At 37.2% G+C, this 19009-nt stretch overlaps 2 protein-coding genes across 3 annotated transcripts; one reads left to right on the forward strand and one right to left on the reverse strand.

Moving 5' to 3' along the window:
• Nucleotides 1-5751: 5751 nt before the first annotated feature.
• Nucleotides 5752-6452, forward strand: LOC118747451. The gene is made up of 2 exons (XM_036481500.1): nucleotides 5752-5850; nucleotides 5925-6452. The coding sequence occupies exons 1-2, from the start codon at nucleotides 5839-5841 to the stop codon at nucleotides 6120-6122; spliced, it is 210 nt and encodes a 69-aa protein (XP_036337393.1). The 5' UTR covers nucleotides 5752-5838; the 3' UTR covers nucleotides 6123-6452.
• Nucleotides 6266-6909, reverse strand: LOC118747450. 2 transcript variants are annotated; one of them, XM_036481498.1, is made up of 2 exons: nucleotides 6743-6909; nucleotides 6266-6629 (listed from the first exon to the last, which is right to left on the reverse strand). In XM_036481498.1, exons 1-2 carry the CDS (start codon nucleotides 6764-6766, stop codon nucleotides 6357-6359), a joined length of 297 nt encoding a protein of 98 aa, XP_036337391.1. In that variant the 5' UTR covers nucleotides 6767-6909; the 3' UTR covers nucleotides 6266-6356. The 2 variants fall into 2 exon arrangements, with proteins under 2 accessions (XP_036337391.1, XP_036337392.1); XM_036481499.1 differs by having other exon boundaries at nucleotides 6755-6881.
• Between the last annotated feature and the right edge of the window lie 12100 nt (nucleotides 6910-19009).

Here is a 19009-nt window from a genome sequence, read left to right on the forward strand (position 1 = left end):
TGTTTGAGGGTTACCCCAGTTTAAAAGGTTAAATTAAAAAAATCTAATAAATTAAATAAATTACTAAACGATGGTTATCAATGGATATGGGTTTAAAATCCATACGGATTTACTAGTTATAAATGAAATGTCAAAAGTCCCCATCGATCTCACGTCTGCAAAAAAAAATTATTCAACGTCAATGGTCACATAAATTTATTTTTTGCATTTTTCCGTAAAATGGCAAGGTTTATCACAAAAATAGCTGAGACAAAAGTGTAGATTATGCAATTATCTGTTAAAACTGTTATAATATTTTTCTTTTTAAGAGTTACCTTTTCTGAGAATATAGCGATTAAAAAGTTGTTTTCTCCATAGTATGAAAAATGTCCACTGTACTTGCGAGGTAGTGTTTTGGGGCGTTTTTTGACGCTTTTTTTCCCGGTGGGCCTACTCCACTACTTATTTTAGTAATTTTAATGTACTTGATAATTTGCACTAGTTTATAAGAAATTTCATCTGTGACACTACACCATCATTTCTTATGTAAAATTTTCCGCTGAATCTGAATATGAAGTCAAAATATCAGAAACTCTAATAGTTTTTTTAATTAATAATTTTTTTTTGCAGATGGGCACTTTTGGCATTTCATTCGTGAAGGTGTTGGCAACACTCGTACCAATTTTCAGCTTTATGCGAATTATTGTAAGCTTACCCCTATTTACTTGACTGGGCTATAGAGGTTCAGTATTATTTTTGAAGAACAAAGTGAATGCCCTTAACTCACCAACATGACTCAGAAGACGGATTGTGGCAATAAGTTATTACATAGTTAAAAGACCAAAATTTCAGCGTATTCTGTAATAAAGCTAAGTAATTTATGCACATTAAATATTCCGCCTAAAACAATAACACAATCACTGCGTAGCAAAGCATCAAAACGTCAATAGCCTAAATATATGCTAAAGCTTTAGTTGATCGTACACATGTGCATATGTATGTATATTTGGCTAACGCCTACCCAACTAGAAAATTTTAAATTACCCAAAGTAATAAACCACAAGTTATTTGCAAAAAGAAAAATGCGCCTTTCTGAGCCCACAAAACCCTTTATTTAGTTTATTGCTCTTCTTTTCAGAACCACAAACAATGCTGTAAAAATACTTAAAGGAAATTAAAATTTCCACTTGCCGCTAAATTGAAATTAAAACCAAAATCAATAGAAAAATTTCCACTTGGCTTCAATACCGCATTATAGCTGCTTTGCACTGGCTTGCCACGCAACAAAGCTTTCTTTACAACTTTATATAGTGAATAGCCTTTACGTTGAAGCTTAACATAATAATATTTTAATTGCTGGTTAATATCGTCGAAAATATTTGTAGGCAAGTACTTCCAATCAACTTCTGTTGTTGTCCAGAGAACAATCACTGTCTCATTCATGGGCCATATGGTGTGTACGTGTTCCAAAATTACCGTTATATTGTCATATTCATCTACTGGATTGTCAAGTTGACGGCCGCTGCTTAAAGCGGGGGAGTGCGCTGCTGGCGCTGGTGCAGCAGTTGGTGTCAGCGTAAATGGGTAAAAAAGTTGAACTGGCGTCTTACAAACAATTGTCCGGCTGGCAGCTAAGATGATATTATGCAACGTTAAAAGCAACACTGCAACTAAATTTTAGATTAATAATGCATCTAAATTAAAATTTCCATTTGCCTGCTGTTTACCATTGTGATTTTTCATTTTACCACCTTTGTGTTGCGAAGTTCCTAAGCTCAACATATGCGTAAGTGTCATGCAAACATTCAGGGTTCTACATCTTTTATACCCAGTTGAGGATTATCAGTTCTTCGAAAATAGTAAAATTTTATTTTGTGAATTTCTGACAGCTAATATTCTTATCCAAACGTAATTTTTTTACCAATAATTAAAATTCTGCCAGTCAAAAGAATGATGCTTGCAGCTATCTAGTTATTATTAAATACATTTTTACATATGTACATTAGGATGGTCCTTAAAAATCAAATTAACGATATTTTACCGTCTCACTCTTTCAATCGGTAATACCTGGGTCACAGATATCAAATATAAATGTTGGTCCCGATTGAAGTCGTTTAAGACGTCTTCATAGGCTAATCTAAACTTCGACCGCTGTGCGACACGCCTTAACCGAATTAAATCGGGACAAAAATTTATACATATGTGATATGATCGACTATGGTTATATCGATTTTGGGTATTATATAAAAAAAAATCATATCAATTTTTTGAGTCTCCTGAAGGAATCTGAAATTTGCCCCCTGTGCGACACGACTTAACCGTTCCCAATCGCTACCAAAATTGATATGTGGTATCTTCGGCAATAGTAGCATCGACGTAGGGGTTGAGGCTTAGGGAATCTCATGAAAAAATTTGCTTCCTGAATTTCAGGACCACCCTAATGTGCATATATTAGGAGGCATCATTCTCAATACAAAATAACTGAAGATGACGGTTTTCCATGGGAATTCTTTGGAAAATATTAAGATTTGTGTGAGCTGGAGCGCTTTGAAAATATAAACCACCAAAAATTTTGTTTTTTTTTTTATAAAAATACATATTTTTTTGAATAAATCATATGAGAGTTTTAACTTAAAATATCAGCATTAAAAGTGATTCAATATTAAATTTTAACAAAATAATGATTTTTTTGCGGTATTTCAAATCGGAGCAGCTTGCGTAAATCTTAATAATTTGCCGATATATATGATCAGAAGTATTTAAGCATAATTGTATAATTCCGTTGGCACACTTGTATTTTTTTATGAGGCACCCTATTGTACATATGTACATACATATATGTATGTGTACTTTGGTACATGCGGTCGCTTACATTTATGTTTTGATCACTCTACCATGGTTGCCTTCCGGCCTTTTAATTATCGCTAGACATGTATTTAAAAAAAAAAATACTACCAAGCCAAGCCTGACTCCTCTTAATCAATACATGACTACATATTTAAACAATATATAGAAAATGTATTTAGCAATCACCTAAATACATACACATAGAATAGCAACACACTTTCAAAAACTTTGAATCATCCGTTCAAGAAAAAAGGCTCCTGGAGACAACAGAATGGCGGCAGAGTTTTTCAAAGCCGCCGGCAAAGAGCTGTTTCGACACATGATGATGATTTGGCAGAGGATTGGACAAATGGACTCCCTGTCCTTGATCGCAGATACGTCAATTTATACATGGACGGTTCAGGAATGAAAGAAAGAGCAGATGCAGATGTCGATGTACGGGGCAATAGACTCACAATTCCATGTGGCGAGTCTACCGTTGCCAACGACAGTACTTGGTGACGGAAGTTCCATAGCACCACAAATCCAACAAAGAATTTTTTCTCATTTTTACGCATACTTGAAAAGTTCATCTTAATGGGTCGCTGTGGGCCAATAGAACGTTTCCATAAATTACAAACCTTGTCAAATGATCTCTATCGATTTTGTGTTTCGGCTAGGGGGACACCCCTGCACCTGCTCCTTGAGTGTAAACCAGTTTCGAGACGCCGAGTAATGCTCTCTATCTCCAGAAGCTATTCTAAAACTTTCTGGGGTTTGAAGATTAAACGAGGCGTTGAGATTGCACAATCAATATGAAATACACAGTGTATACCTCTTTTTATTATCTATCTATCTACTAACTTGGCAGCTCTATAAGTTGGTCTTAGGCGAGATCCATTTAGCCATCCGCTTGCTCTAAACCAGACACTGTGGTCAGAGGCTTCAGACTAGCGTGTACCGGATACATCGGAGTGATTCCATAAAAGCTCTACTTCATTCTCTTGTGATCCTAGGCTCCACACTATTTGGTAGCCGCTTCTCGCGCCTGAGGTGCTCGCATTTCCTAGGTTGCTATATACATTTTATGGCAATAGGTTAAATCAATTGGCAGAATTGGTAAAAACTGGACTGATTAGAATAACTTTCTTTTGATTTGTTCGCTATAATACCCGAATTATTTAAGAATTAGAAAAAAATGTTGAGAGTTGCCAGCAGTTTGAAAATTTCAGTATAAATATATAAAATAATAAGATAAATGAGGGAATCCCAACGGTGTCGTAAGTATCGTATTTTTGTATGTATGTCGTAAACTTTAAAACCTTAAATAAATATTTAGAGAACTTGAAACCACAACCAACTATTTTTTAACACTGCCAAAATTCATAACATGATTTTGTTGGTACTTTGCGAATACCCTTTATATATTTGTTAGGCGTTTAAGGTTTACGACATACAACAATACGACACTTACGACACCGTTGTGAATACCCCAAAAGTAAATATTACAATATGTATGCGAAAAGAAACCAGTTTGAAAAGGCTTGGAATTATTTTTGAGTGGGGTTGCCACCTGTTCGAAAATTTTAATTTATTTATATTTATAAGATAAATTATATACTATAATATGGGTATCAAACTATCGAGGCTTACGAATTCCTACAGCCAAAAACATTGTTGAGGAGGGTTTCCACCTGTTTGAAAAATTATATTTAAGGGGTTTAAGAAGGCCTACAGCTGAAGAGAAAGTATACAGTTGAAAACATTTTTGAGGCGGGTTGCCACTTATTTAAAAAGTTTAATTCAAACTGCATAAGTATTGTAATATGGTTGTTTAAGGAAGGGTATTTGAGAAATCTTTGATTCATAATGAAAATTTACAAGACTGGTACTAAGAAAAAAGTGTTTGATAAAGTTCCACAAGACTATCTTTTTGGAAGGTTGCCAACTATCCAAAAGCCGCCTTCTACTCCCTCTAAATGCATGGTACATCCAAAACTCTTAAGGACTTAGTCGTGAAATATAAAATATTCAGATTTAAAGAGCTTTACAAAGTGAGATTTTCCACCAAGTTTTGGATTTATAAAATATTTGAAGTCTGCCTTATTTTTAATGAATTTTGGTGTTAGTTAATATAGTTTTAAAGGTATTTAGAAAATAGGTGAAATATCAACTTTCTACTGGAAATTCAATCTATAACCTTATGACTCGAGTGCATATTTTATAAATACTTTCAAAGTAAAATTACTCCAACATTTCTAGGATGCAGTGTGAAGCAGTAACAGCACAAAAGTATTTTGAAGGCACGGCGAAGCACCCCGGGCATTTACTAGTTACCAGATAAAATATGTAGTAAATAGAGCATTACAGAGATATACATATGTAATCAGTGGTACAATCAATGAGCATATCTGGGTCTACAACTTGTTGCTATTACTTCAAATCAAGAGTTCCATCTGTTTTTAAATTGAATGAAGTTTTAAAGTGATATGCATTAATGCGTAGACTATCTACAAACTTTGTAAACTCTTTAGGAAATAAGCACACAGCGTATTTAACGAGTGCCGCGTTAAAACAATAGCTGCCCTTAAACTTTACCAAAGTCAACGTCGCATATTCTTCGGAAGCAAAACCATATGTTGGAGTACAAGCACACGCACTGACGTTGTTGCATGCAAAAGCTAATGACTGTAACTTGAAAGGCATATTTATGTAGCTAAATGTAAAAACTAACGACTCACATGCGAATAAGTGGCACAAAACATGATACTCCTTTTGATGTTGCAACATTTGACCAAAAACTGACAGCGGCTCAACTTCAAAAACTAACCAAAAGAGTTCTAGAATTTCAAAGTAGACTCGAAGAGTAGTAGGAAGACACAAAAGTGCAGCGCACACATACATAGACAGCATTGATGCAAACATTTGAAATGCTGCGGTATATAAGCGCTGAGAACAACCGTTTTAGAATCAAACAGTCGACAACTTTACAGTTTGAATCATATTTTTAACAACAGCTCACAAATACGGAAGATGATTAAGTTTGTAAGTAACTTGCGGCTACTTCTAGACTAAAATGTAGAGTACATATAAATATTTGTTAACACTTGACATTTCAGCTCATTTTGTTTTGCTTCTTTGCCATGGCATTTGCGCGTCCTGGTTACCTGCACTCGGCGCCCATACTAACCACCTACCGTGAGCAGCACGTTGCCGCGCTGCCTGCCGCAGTGCATATCGTAGAACCATTGGTGACCACACACCAAATTGTAACACCCTTGCTGCGTGGCGCCATACTCAACCATGGCTTACACTGAGCCACCAAGCCGCAGGAGTCTCACGGACTGAATGGGCAGCAGCAGAAAAAATATATAAATTAAAAAACAAATTTAATTAACTTAAACGCCTATTAAACAAAGCGCTGCAATAAGAAAAAAAGAATGAAAAGAAAACAAAAAAATGCTGATTTTTTACTTTTATTTCACTTTATTTCATACAAAATTATTCGAAATCCTTTGAAATGTTCGTGCCTTCTCCGCCTACTAAGTAAGCTAGTGTATAAACTCATAGGTGACCGGTTTGTAGTCGGAGCGATATTGCTGCTGGAATGAGTCCGGTGTCTGCACGCTGTTGTAGGTCTCCACAGCCGGCAATGGCACAGCAGCCTGATAGCGCGAATAGGCCAAAGGTAGAATGGCGGCACTGCGTGCTGCGGGCACTGCAATGGGCAGTGGTGCATAGTAAGCTGCTGCGGCGCTGCTGGCGGGCGTGTAGTAGATTTCAGCAGCCCAGGCAACGGTGCCCAACAGGCAAGCGAAGATCAACTGAAAAGAGACAATTTCTGAGATGAATAAGAACGATTAAAAAAACAGGTTGACTGCAACACGCGATACATGTCGCAGTAGTTTTGTTTCTTTACTCGTATTAAGTTAATTACATTTTGTCTTACCAATTTCTGCATGTTAGCTTAGTTATCGTTATAGTGTTATCCGTCTCTTCGAAAATAGTTCTTACTCAAGCTGCGACAAGTGCACTGCTATAACCAACGGCAATGCGTTCGCACTTTTATATAAGCCATCATTCTTCTGTTCTGGCTAGACGCAGCGCTCCAAGCAATGACTGCAGCAGCAGCAGCAGCAGGAACTACATATGTACATATGTATGTATGTAGCAATAGCAGTAAAAGCATTAACTAGCCAGCAATGCCAAGGACAGTCGTACAAGGTTATGCCGCATTGAATAAAGCTTCACTTGTTGTCACGTTCTAGAATGGTTTTGCAAGTGCTAGACATTCTTGTCATCCCAGTGTTTGTATAGTTGTTAAGGGAGAAGACCAGGATAGCGACGTCTGTGTGCAGGCTGCATATGATAAACACAAACATACATACATCTTCTTCGAACGTTGGAATGCTGAATTAAAGTTAATTTGAATGTTGATTTGCAGTTATGGCGCGAGTGGATTGTCAAGATTTTCTATATGGTTGGACTTAAGAGCTCGGTAAGAGTAATGATAAACGTGAACATTTACCCTGCAGTGAAAAGCTGAACCAGTATTTAAGGATAAAAGTCATACCAGTTTGTTATGAACCATAATTATACCAGTTCCTCGTGGAAAAAAAGTGAACTAGTTAGTAGAAATTCTAGTTTGAAAAGTGGTATTAAATGGGGAAGCCATACCGGTTCGTCATGGGCTATAATTGTACCAGTTCTCGGCAGTGAAATGCCAAACCAGACAGTATAAATATCTACTAGTTCATTAACTAGCTAAAGCGACGGCCTTCCATTTCGGCGATTTCGACAAACTTATGCAATTAGCGACATCTGTCTTTGAATAGCCACAACCAAAACTAAAATGCGATTAATCGTCGAGTGAAGACTACCGATTCTGGTTCTGAGATTTCAAGTTCGAGTGCGCTTGGAGGTTATTAAAGTAAAGTTAGTAAATTATTTCAATTTAAATATAAAATAAAAATTGTACTTATATGCTTTTCACGGTGGATGAATAGGCAGTCCATCCCATCAACTAGTGTGGTGCTACGAGTATTTCTACTGGAAGCGTGCTGATGCAGGAGCCGACAATTGACATCTCCTATGACACCGCCATGTTAAAAATACCAGTCGCTAACATTGAAAAAGGATACAACGTGAACTAGTTGGGCTGAAACGCAAACTGGTAGCATTCTGGCTCACAACTGGTAGCTTTCCCTGCAGGGTATTTTCACACATTCGTGCACATATTTAAGTACCTACATACACTTATTTATAATATTATATTTTATTCTGTTATGCAAACTTCAGTTAAAATTCCAAGGTAGAAGGGTAGTATGATAAATCTATTTTTTTTTTTTTTATCATGTCAGATATAATCGCGCTGCGACCTGAAAATATCTGTTTCTTTCGGAATTCCTCATTCCTTATGGCGTCCGCCAGTGGGCTGCGATTTGAGAATCTTCCCAGCTCCTGACTACCTATGCACTGTATTCTTTAGAAGTGCCGCAGATCGCTCCAACCAAGGATCGAACCTGGCACCTACAGACTTGTAGCATACAACTCTCAGCACTCGGCTACCGTGGACGCCACACTGGCTTGCTTTAATTGCTAACTTGTACAAAAGACAACAGCTGGCCGTTTTTACCAGTGTTGTCATCGAAAAATCCCCTGATCCGAGTTAATTCCCAAAATTTTCGTGCATTTGTTTGGCTACTTATGCGCATTTGAAAAAGGAAAATGCGAGCCAGTTTATCACCCGTATAACTGCTGTCTGACACAGCCCACATAATATGATTCTGGCAACATTTGTCCTTCTACGAACATATTCGCGAACACATATTTCGATTGCGAAAACTTCAGCCTAGTATATGGTTGGGTATGTGCCCATTGGTAGACTTTTCTGGAATCTAGGTCCAAGTATGCCTGGCCCGTACTCCCGTCGTCCAACTTTGATCTTTCGGTATACTCTTTGTCAATCATACATACATATTATCACTACCCAGCAGTCCTTTTCAGGAGTTCCGACCTTGAAGGGCTGGTAGAATGGTAGATAGGCTGGTAGAATATAATTTCGGTAGCATGATGTTTGTTAGCGGGATCATGCAGGAATGAGCCTGGCCCTTCACTTAATCTAAACTTCAGTCCTCAGAGTAATTTCTGCACTAAGCAACGGGCCGTGCATAAATTCATGCAGTGATAGAACTTTTCTGGTAGCTACTGGCTGAGCATGTCTAACCGTCCCCTGTTTCTAAGACAGTTCATTGCAAAGCAGTCTACGTCTCCTAGAGTTTGAACCGCAAGGTTCGCCCAGTGAATAAATAAACTCGTAACGAAAGGTAACTTTTACCTCCTGTAAATCTCACATACCTTTGTATCAACTCGTTCCTCCTTAGCTTCCCACTAAACTTTTTTAAATTTTTTCCAGTTTAGCGGAATAAACACAAAGAATATCAATAGGAAGGAATATAAGAACTAAATTCGGTCTTCCAGACCTTATCAAAACTTCTATCTTGACACGGACAGATTGAAGAAACATGCCGGGCTGTCTAAGGTGCAACAACAGCACCAGTTAGTTAGACAAGACCTGGTGACTGAAATTAGCCTTGGTGATTTGACAATAAATACTCAGCTCTGAATACAGTAGCTACTCTCAATGCTCTTTTAAATTTTAAATTAAAATTTAAATTTGAGTTTTGCTTACAAGTGAATCTTTAGATTTCAGACGACGACATGTCGACTGCATTATCTCGGACTTTGGCACGATGGTAGTACTTCAGCACAATTGGAACTACTATTTGGTATCTAATGTTAATTTTTAATTAAGCAAATCTTTTTTATACCTTTGTGCATTTCTATGAATACAACATAGCATTTCTTCAAATCGTCCACATTAAATTTTTTGTTTTAACAAGCAGAAAAGTTAGTTATTCCAACGATTTTATGTGAGAAATGCTCTCGCATATTTCAAATTTTTTCCAACATTTAAAATATCCAGCACTTTAGTAAGGCGAATATTAAATTCGTAAACTTATTTTATCCCTTATAAGAAGAAACGCATTTTCAGAAATGTTATTGTTATTTCTTATACTATATTCATTATCCGTTGCTCTGCCCACATTATGTTATTGATTAGTGAACAACGGCAATGGTTCTTAAATGCTCATTAGAATTTTTAATTACCGGACAATATTTGCGTCATATAGCGGGCGGCCGGCCTTCTTGGCAAAAACAAAAATAACTTAGTTGTTATTATAAATCGTAGGAAGCCATAAATAGCAAAAATAATAAGGTAAACAACAGCTCTCCATTGGAGAAGAAAAACAAGGACTAAACATAAATTCGTATACTTGTAAATATGTATGTACGTGCATACTTACTCATGTACATATGAACTCAGATATGTGTGTATGTCTTTGAATACTAATTTATAAACAAAAGAATGTGCCTACTTTCTTCCAACAGTTTCAAGATAAATATCAGTGGGATATTCAAAGCAGAGTAATTAGTGTTTGCTTTGTGTGTTACCTATATATCCTGTTTAGAGAGCACTTACGGTTTAAATATAAGAAAATTTATCCTCGACGACGAAACATCCGATAACAGACGGAGGCTGATCAACTAGGATGGGGCATGAAACATAATAGGGAACCAATATTGCAAATTATAGAAAAAAACAGATCTTCTAAGAGCCCTTGTTTTGAATCTTTGGAAACTTTAAGCCTTCCTTGCCCAATGCTTTGTTTACTTCTTTTTAATTTGTTTCGAATTTCCAGCATTTTTACTCAGCTTCCCCGATAAAGGAAAGTCTTCGGGAAATAAGAATGGCACAGTTCAAATTAAAATAATGACAGAGGAATTTCGGATTTTTTTAAATAAAGCAATAATTTTTGTTGTAATTTTTGCTTTGCTTGTATTCGTGGTTCTTTGTTTTATTATAAGACATCAAGTGCACACAGAAAAGTGAAATAAATTCGCAGATTTTCCATAAAATATATCTGTTCCACAAAGCGGGTTCTTTTTTTTTTGTCCCACCCGTGACAGAAGAAATAATTCCGATAAGAAGTTGCCAATACGCAGCGATGTCTGAAGGTGGGATCCCTGCAAAACTAATACGCCTGCGTAACATGACGGAAGATCTCCTCTGCGATGGGCGGTTACGACGCAAAACTAGCAGAAGCATAGATCCATTGACTCAGAACAAAAATTATGGAAACTCATATGTACATATGTATGTGCAAAGAACGACGCGTAAACATAGATTTATACTTGGTCAAGGACTTGGTCACATCAGCATCATTCCCTAAATACTCTTTGGGGAATTTACATACTGTTACACCCGCAAACATAGTTGACCGCGCAAATAATGGCGTTTTCTTTTCACCTGAGAAGGAAACATTTTTCGGTAGAAAATAAAACGCCATATGTTTACGGGCGTCTTTCTTCGCCGTCAACTTTTGAGCTGAACATATATGTATGTATGTATGTTTGTATATTTTAAACATAAAAATTAAATCCGCAACCAATTCTCTTTTTTTAACCTCGATGATAACAGTTCATTAGACCTGCGGTCAATAAAGCTTAGCAACAATTAAAAGGTGAATCAACCACTCACACTACATAAATAAGTCTTTCATTTCGCGAACAGTTTAGCCACACATCTTTCATTGGAAGAATAAGCCTTTGAACCGGACATTTTTATTTTGACCGCTAGCAAAGTACTCACTCACACACATATGAATGTATGAATATTAAGGTGGTCCAAAATAAGTAAAGTCGGAATTTTAATGCTCTCACCCCCTAGGAATGTTCTATTTTTTTTTTTTGAAATCGATAAATATTTAGAGGTCGCTCAAAGCGCTCAAACTTTTCTATGTATTTTTTATGGGAAAAAAACCAATTTTCATGGAAATGGTATGGAATTCTTGAAAATCAATATTTTTCAATCGGAAAACTCTGGTTATCTTCAGGAGACTTCCAGTAACATTATCCAATTATTTATTTAACCATTTTTTAATAATGAAGATTTTTTCTTTATCCCCCCATTGCATTCTCTGGCATTTTCTAGGGGTTTCGCGGTCCTACAAAATATAGTTACTAGGAAAAAATTAAAAAAAAAATTTGGTTTTATGATCCGGAATCTGTTGAAAAGAAACAGAGTCTTCCGATCGAAGAATATTGATTTTCAAGAATTCCATACCATTTCCACGAATAGTTCTTTTTTCCAAAATAAAACACACGGATAACTTTGAGCGCTTTGAGCGACCTCTAAATATTTTTTGATTTCAAGAAGAAAATAAAGGTATACTCTTTTCGATATAGAACAATCCTAGGGGGTGATAGCATAAAAATTCCGACTTTACTCTTTTACATGCATTTTGGACCACTCTAATGTATATACCTACATATTTACATACAAAAGTTCACGAACTGAACTTTCTACTCGTAAACATCATATGCAACATTTGCTGCAGCTCCTGTGGCAGTCACTTCATAACAATGGATGCATTCATTGAACGTCAATCGAGTTCATCACATCACATGGCTGTAGCAACACACATTACCGTTGCTACAAGCTAAATACATCCTCGAATGTTGGCTGAGCTACATACATATGTATGTACGTGTAACAATAATACGACCACGTTAAAGCGCACGAAATCAAAGTGCATAGAACAATGCTTTCTTTAAACTGAAAATGAAATTGAAACTGAAACTGAAACTCAATCCTGCGTTGAAAGCGCGACGATGCACACAAAAGTAGACGTGCGTGCGTTCGTTCGTTTGTTCGTTATGTGTAGAGTACATGCATCATAATACTAGGTAAGTCAAATACGCTTGACCCCAGCGCCAGCGAATGAGTTAGTGAATGAGCGGACGCTTGCTGCTGGTCATTAAAAGGTGATGAACTCAAAAACAGCAAGATATCTGAAATTTTTCAAAATACACTCCGTTACTACGTAAGAAAGATCAAAGATCCGGCGTTGTTTTGCTATTATGCTGATATAAGTAGTAAGTATGTATGTGTCTTTGTATGAATCAAAGGTAATTGACAGGACATTAACTGAATGCCATTAAACTGCAGGGATCACTGCTTGTTGTTATGTACATAAATAAATAGATAAAGGGATACCGGAAGAGAGCAATCAAATGCAGCTTCGCCTCTTGGACCGCAGCTATTCCATACCGGCCCATAAAGACAGTTATATCCTCGGTCTTACTCTGTAGTCAGTTACGGTTAGATTTTAAAATCATCGTTTGCCTAGGGAGACTTACATATTTGCATGGGTGTTGCCTGCTCGCCATTTGCTGAGTGTGCATTGCATGGAGGCAGGTTTGTTTAAGCAGCAGGGGGCCACGTATGACGTGGTCCATTCCTTCGGCCTAAGCAGGCTCGGAAGTGACTCCACCCGACTGAGGTAGAGTTAGGATGTTGTCGTCTCTGACACACGCAGCAGGTGTAGGTTCCCGGCACAAGGTTTGACTCGATGCCAGTCCTGAGCAGAAGAGTGCGAAGCCGATGTAGCTCCATAGACGAACAACGTTTAAAATATTTCGCCGACCTAAACAGTTTTATATCGCCGAAACCACAGCTCTTGGGTAAAACCCGAGTCATTCTGGTACGTAGAACCGGCTGTCGTGGGAATGAGTGTCTAAACCGTTATCCGATTGCCTTATTTGTCAAGCACATGACAGTAAATGCGGGACTAATACCACAGAAAGAACACTTATTCCCAAGCAAAAATTCCCAAGTAGCATATTTCGGTAAAATCGAAGCACGCTGCGCTGCGTTAAATTCGATTTAAAATTAACTCGCATAATTTGGTGATAAAGTTACAATGTCGCCTACACTCCCTTTGACTGGAAAATATTTTAATTAAAGCATACATATATACATATGTGATGTATGTTTGAGATGGTGTTCAGCAATTCTTAGGTATAAGATGCACTGTGGGACAATTAATAATCTTTACACAAGTGAAAATTAGATTTTGTTTTTGTTGTTGTTGTGGATACGACCAAAGACATATCCAATTCTATGTAGGGGGATATTTCTTTGGTCGTCATTGTCGATCTTAAGTAACGGTAGGCCAAAGAAACTAGTCTGGAAAAATAAGAGCTTACTCTGCTACGCAGACCGTATATGTGTCAGAGCAATGAGCTCTTGCTCTTCAATTGGGCGAATTTAACTCCGATGATGACATTCACGGGACGGGAGTCAGTGAAAGTGGCAATGGTTTCCCTGTGAATGTCGTTCATTGCCAGTGTAAACAGTGTCGGGTCCAGTGGTTGACTACGTATGTAGGTTTGAACATCATCCTGCAATTTATAGAGTTGCATTCTGACGAGCCTGGTTGCTATGCATGACAGTATGCGCCCTTGCTGGTAGCAAGTGGCCCTCACTATGAGAACGATGTTCAAGCTCCATCGTGCATGATGCTGTTTGTAGTGCTAAATTGAGGCAAGTCTGAAGCTTCGTCAACAGCGTCCTCTATGACCACAAAGCAGGGTTGTAAAAGAATGCATTCATATGCGAATGCAATCAGTTGAAGTCGAATTCAATGACTCCAATTTCGAATGCACTCATTGACTAGCTTTTTGACTAAAGAATTAAAAAATGAAGTCTGAAGTCTTTTTGAAGTCACGACTTTGAAGTCATTTAGAGAAGTCACTTACTGACTTCATTTTATGAGTGAAGTCACTAACTATTTGCAACAAAATTTATACAAACTACTTATAATGATCTATAATAACAACTTTATTATAAAACAATATGCATTATTAACAAAATATAAACAAAGGAAACTTATAGTGAATTATTAACTTTTAAAAGCAACAGCTTTTCGAATGAGTCATCTGATAGACGTCCTCGACGTGGTGCATTAAGTAAGGAGGCAAACGAAAATAGTCTCTCTACGGGGGCTAAGGTAGGCAGAGGTGCGTTGTATTTAATGTACGCCCTTTTAATAGTAGGATAGCGGTGTAAGATGGTTATATTCGGAGACTTATCAACCATATAGGCTATAAACTCGCCTTCAATAGACGATTGCGATAGTTCAAGTTGTTGTGAAGACTCATCTGAAAAAGATGTTAAAAATGTTTATCAATTATTTTAATTATAAGTACATATGTATGACAAAATAGATTGCCATTACCTATAAAAGAAAAGTCGAAAAATTGACTATTTGTTTCTTCACTATTATCGACTCGCTCCGTATCTGTATTGAATTCGCTCACCACAATGCTCTTCACCAACTCATTGACCTCGGCCACTTTTTCGTTTGAGAATTCTGGATTTAGGGATCGAACCTATCTCAGTTTTACCTCAGGGCACAACGCTGAGGCAACATTGGCATCATTAACCTCCTCCAAAGAAAAATATTTATGGAACCTTTTTTCCAAGTCTGCTTCCAAAAGATTCGCTACTCGCTAAAGATATTGCATGGCCTGAGTTAGTTGCATTTTCCTATATTTTGTTCTAATTGTTGCCAGCGTAGGTAACAGAAAGCCATACACCATCCCGATGTCTTTTTGCAAAAACGGGATAGCATCTGCGATTGGTTGCAGCAATTGCAAATACTCCTCCAAATACCTTATATCGCTCTCGTGAAACTTCGTCAATTCGCTCATGTCTCGTATACCACAGGTAAATTGACTTCAAATGACTCCATATGACTTCAATTGACTTCAGTGAGACTTTTTATTCAATGAATGCAATACATGAATAACCAAAAAATGAATGAAAAAAGAATTCGAAGTCACAAAATGAAGTCTGAATGGTGACTTCATTTTTGGAGTTCTAGTCAAAGAATTCAAAAAATGGCTGCAATCATTTTACGATAAATCAAGTTAATAATTATTCACAAAAGAATGCATTCTTTTACATCTCTGCCACAAAGATGCCCAATGATTTTATATGCGGCAAAAAAAACATTTATTTATCTCTGAGGACTTTGTTCCGCCTCTACTTTGTTGGCAGTGCTGTGCGCTCAGGAAGAGATCAGGCTATGGTAACCCCAAGGATTCTTCGGGTTGTTCACTGTCGGATTAAGTACTTCGTCTCGACGCGAATACCCTGCTATAGTCTGATCTCTTTCGCCCTAGTGATAAAAAGGGTTGCCGTGCATTTCGTTGGGGAGAGGGTTAGGCTTCTTGCAGTCAAGAAGTGAGAAAGATCAAGATCCTTTTAGGGACCACATCAGTCCCTTTGGAAGAGAGGAGACCTCGATGTCTTCTAAAAGCGTGAAATGACAAACAGTTTTAAACACCTTTGACAGGTCCAACGCTACTAGGACTGCTCTCACACAGGGGTGGTCACGGTTAGTACCATGAGGTACATATCTGCGGGGTAAGGTGTTTGTCTGGTGAGAGTGTATGTATGTATATTAATTTGTACTTCGTAATTTTATTTTTAATCGACTTCAAAATAGGAGTAATAACCTCCTCTCAACTCTACTAATGTACTAAGTACCAGTTGGTTATGGAGATTAATCAAACATCGATCAAAGATTTCATTTAACTTAGAACACTGTACAAGTCGTATTGCCGCCAGCTACTGCGAACGAAGATATTTTACTACAGAAATCTACGCTCACTGCGTAGTCAGGTGTAGAGATTAATAGCGAAATCGAAACACCCACATCTCACCCGCCCCATACGTAAAACCCACTTGTCGACAATTTAGCTTTACAAAACGTACACCACATATGGATCAATGTATCAAACAAGAAGTACAAGGAACAAATAGCAAAGGGGTGAGTATGAAAACGTTAACGACGTCTGTGAAATTTATACGTGTATATGTATTAGGATGGATCACTCTCCATAAAAAAAAATCCGTGCTCTTTAACAATCGGAATTATAAATAATATTATATTTTAAAACCTTCACCAAAATATTTCGCAAAAATATTAAAAATGACGTGAGCTGGACCGATTTGAGAATTCCTCCAAAAATCGATTTTTTTGTAAATAAAAATATTTTTTTCAACAAAACAACTCAGTCGATAAAAGGGTTTTAGCTGAAAAGATCTGCATAAAAATGTTTACCAATTTTATCAACGAAATCAACATAATGAGATTATTGGAGGTATTTTCCAAACGGTCCAGCACAGCTAAATCTTAATATTTTTCCGAGGTATATTAGTGAAAGCTTTTTAATATAATAAATTTTATAATTCCGGTGGAAAATGCGAATTTTTCTTTTGTTGCGGCACCCTAATCTACATACATGGATATGTGTGTTTGTATGCAGCTACCTATGATTATATACATATGTATTAGAGTGCAATAATATCCATAACATAATAATATTTTGGTGCTTGTGTACACTTATGCTATGTGTTTGGCCGAGCTTCTCCTCCAATTATTGATTTTATGATAATCTTTTTCAGGGCATAAATACACTCGGAGGTTTGCCATTGCCTGCCGAGGGGGTAAGCGCTGTTAGAAAAAACTTTTTCTAATTTAGATGTTGCTCGGACCAGGCATCGAACTTAGGTCCTGCGGAGTCGTAATACGCACCTCTAACGACACACGCGCACGTATACATGTATGTATGTGTATAATATACCCTGCAGAAAAAATTATCAATTGATAAAAAATAACCCACTTGTAGTTAGCTATTTGCGGGATTACTATAAAATATATAACTTGTAGTTAGCTACAAAAAGCTAACTTGAAACTAGTTGACAAGTAATGCAGAAGTAATAAAGGAGATTGTTTTCTTTAAACGCGTTCCTATTTAAATATCCTGCACTTCGCAAATACTATTTCAAATTGAGGACAAATAAAAGTAAGATCGAAATTTCATATTATCATATTGAAGTTATGTCTGACGGAGTTCGAATATGGGACCACCTACAGCAGAATATGGAAACAAATATGAAATGTAATAAAATAAATAAAGTAAATGAAAATAAAAAAAATAAAAAATAAATTTTTTTTAATATTTTGTTTTTTCTATTGATATTTTATGTCCAAAAGTACTTAGTTACAAGTTAGTTACAACAAATGCAGAGGTAACCACCCTTGACTACATCTAATGCACAGGTAAACCACCACCATTTCCTACTGGGTATCAACACCACGCAGCTGTGTGGAATAAGCGGGTGTGATGGGAATAATTGTTGATATGTATGTACATATATCCTCTTGCGGTTGCAATGTGACCGAATTGTTGTAATTTAGCGGAAGAAAACACACAACCCGCCCGCATCATCGCCACAGCTCACTTCACTGAGAATCGTAACGCTTGATTTGATTTATTTATTTTTGTTGTTGTTTGTTTTTATGAATAGCTTTCAATTGACTAACTTACTCTTTGGTATGCAGGCGTCAATAGTCTATGACTTTTGCTGTGTCCTGAAGTGGCACAAACTTACAAACGTCGTGTGTGTGTGTGTTTGTCAAGTGTTGCAGCGGTTGAACTAAAAACGTGACCACTGTCAACCGGCTGGTCACATGGACCTCTCGTATTTATTTACTTTTCGCAACCACGTCAATGCATTGGAAAAAGAAATGAAATGAAAGTTCCCATATATGTACATACATATGTATGCGTATAAAAATGCATACATATGTGTGTATACGTAGTTGGTAAATGTAATTTGGTCGATGGAAAAAAGGCCCGGTGTTGGCTTTGCAGTATAGAAAGCACTACAGCCATTAGGCGTGCTTTCCTCAGCAAGTTGCATAGATCTGCAAGGTGATACTAAGGAAAATCAGGATAAGTTAGAACTTACCACTTACACTTCCTACTTAGCGAAGCCTCATTGCTCCCCATCAGCGGAACATAATTGTATGCATACCAAACAATCCTACTCGGCTGCTACCGTGAATGCCGTCAATAAAGTTCAAACACCAGCAAACAAAGACGAAAAGCTTTAGCTGCTTCAAATTACCCACGAAGGCGTAAGTTAGTTTAGACGGGCACCTCAGGTTTAGAAGATCAACGAGAGGTCGTCTCCGATATACCGAATATACTTACTTCCGGCTGTTGAAGACACCCAACAAGGCCACAACCACATCTTCACTTGCCCTCCTTAAAACTACTCAGCTAATCCCTTTTCTTTCAACACATAGCCTTGGCTGATTTATAAACTAGGTAATTTAGGTAGGTGCTATTTGTTGTTCCGCTACAACAACAACATTACTAACCTATGCACAGTAGGCAAAATGCCCCTTTTTTGCACTGCAAATGAGTGCTTGACAATCAA

The sequence above is a fragment of the Rhagoletis pomonella genome, unplaced genomic scaffold (assembly GCF_013731165.1).
Source record: "Rhagoletis pomonella isolate Grant_MI unplaced genomic scaffold, Rhpom_1.0 Rhpom_scaffold_00012, whole genome shotgun sequence".
Taxonomy (NCBI): domain Eukaryota; kingdom Metazoa; phylum Arthropoda; class Insecta; order Diptera; family Tephritidae; genus Rhagoletis; species Rhagoletis pomonella.

What these genes read in the sequence shown, in the direction of transcription:
- LOC118747450 (XM_036481498.1), bottom strand. Translation starts at nt 6,766, where the DNA reads ATGCAGAAATTGGTAAGACAAAAT. An exon ending in AGAAATTGGTAAGACAAAAT is followed by an intron (nt 6,630 to 6,742) that starts GTAATTAACTTA and finishes GTCTCTTTTCAG; the next exon opens with TTGATCTTCGCTTGCCTGTT.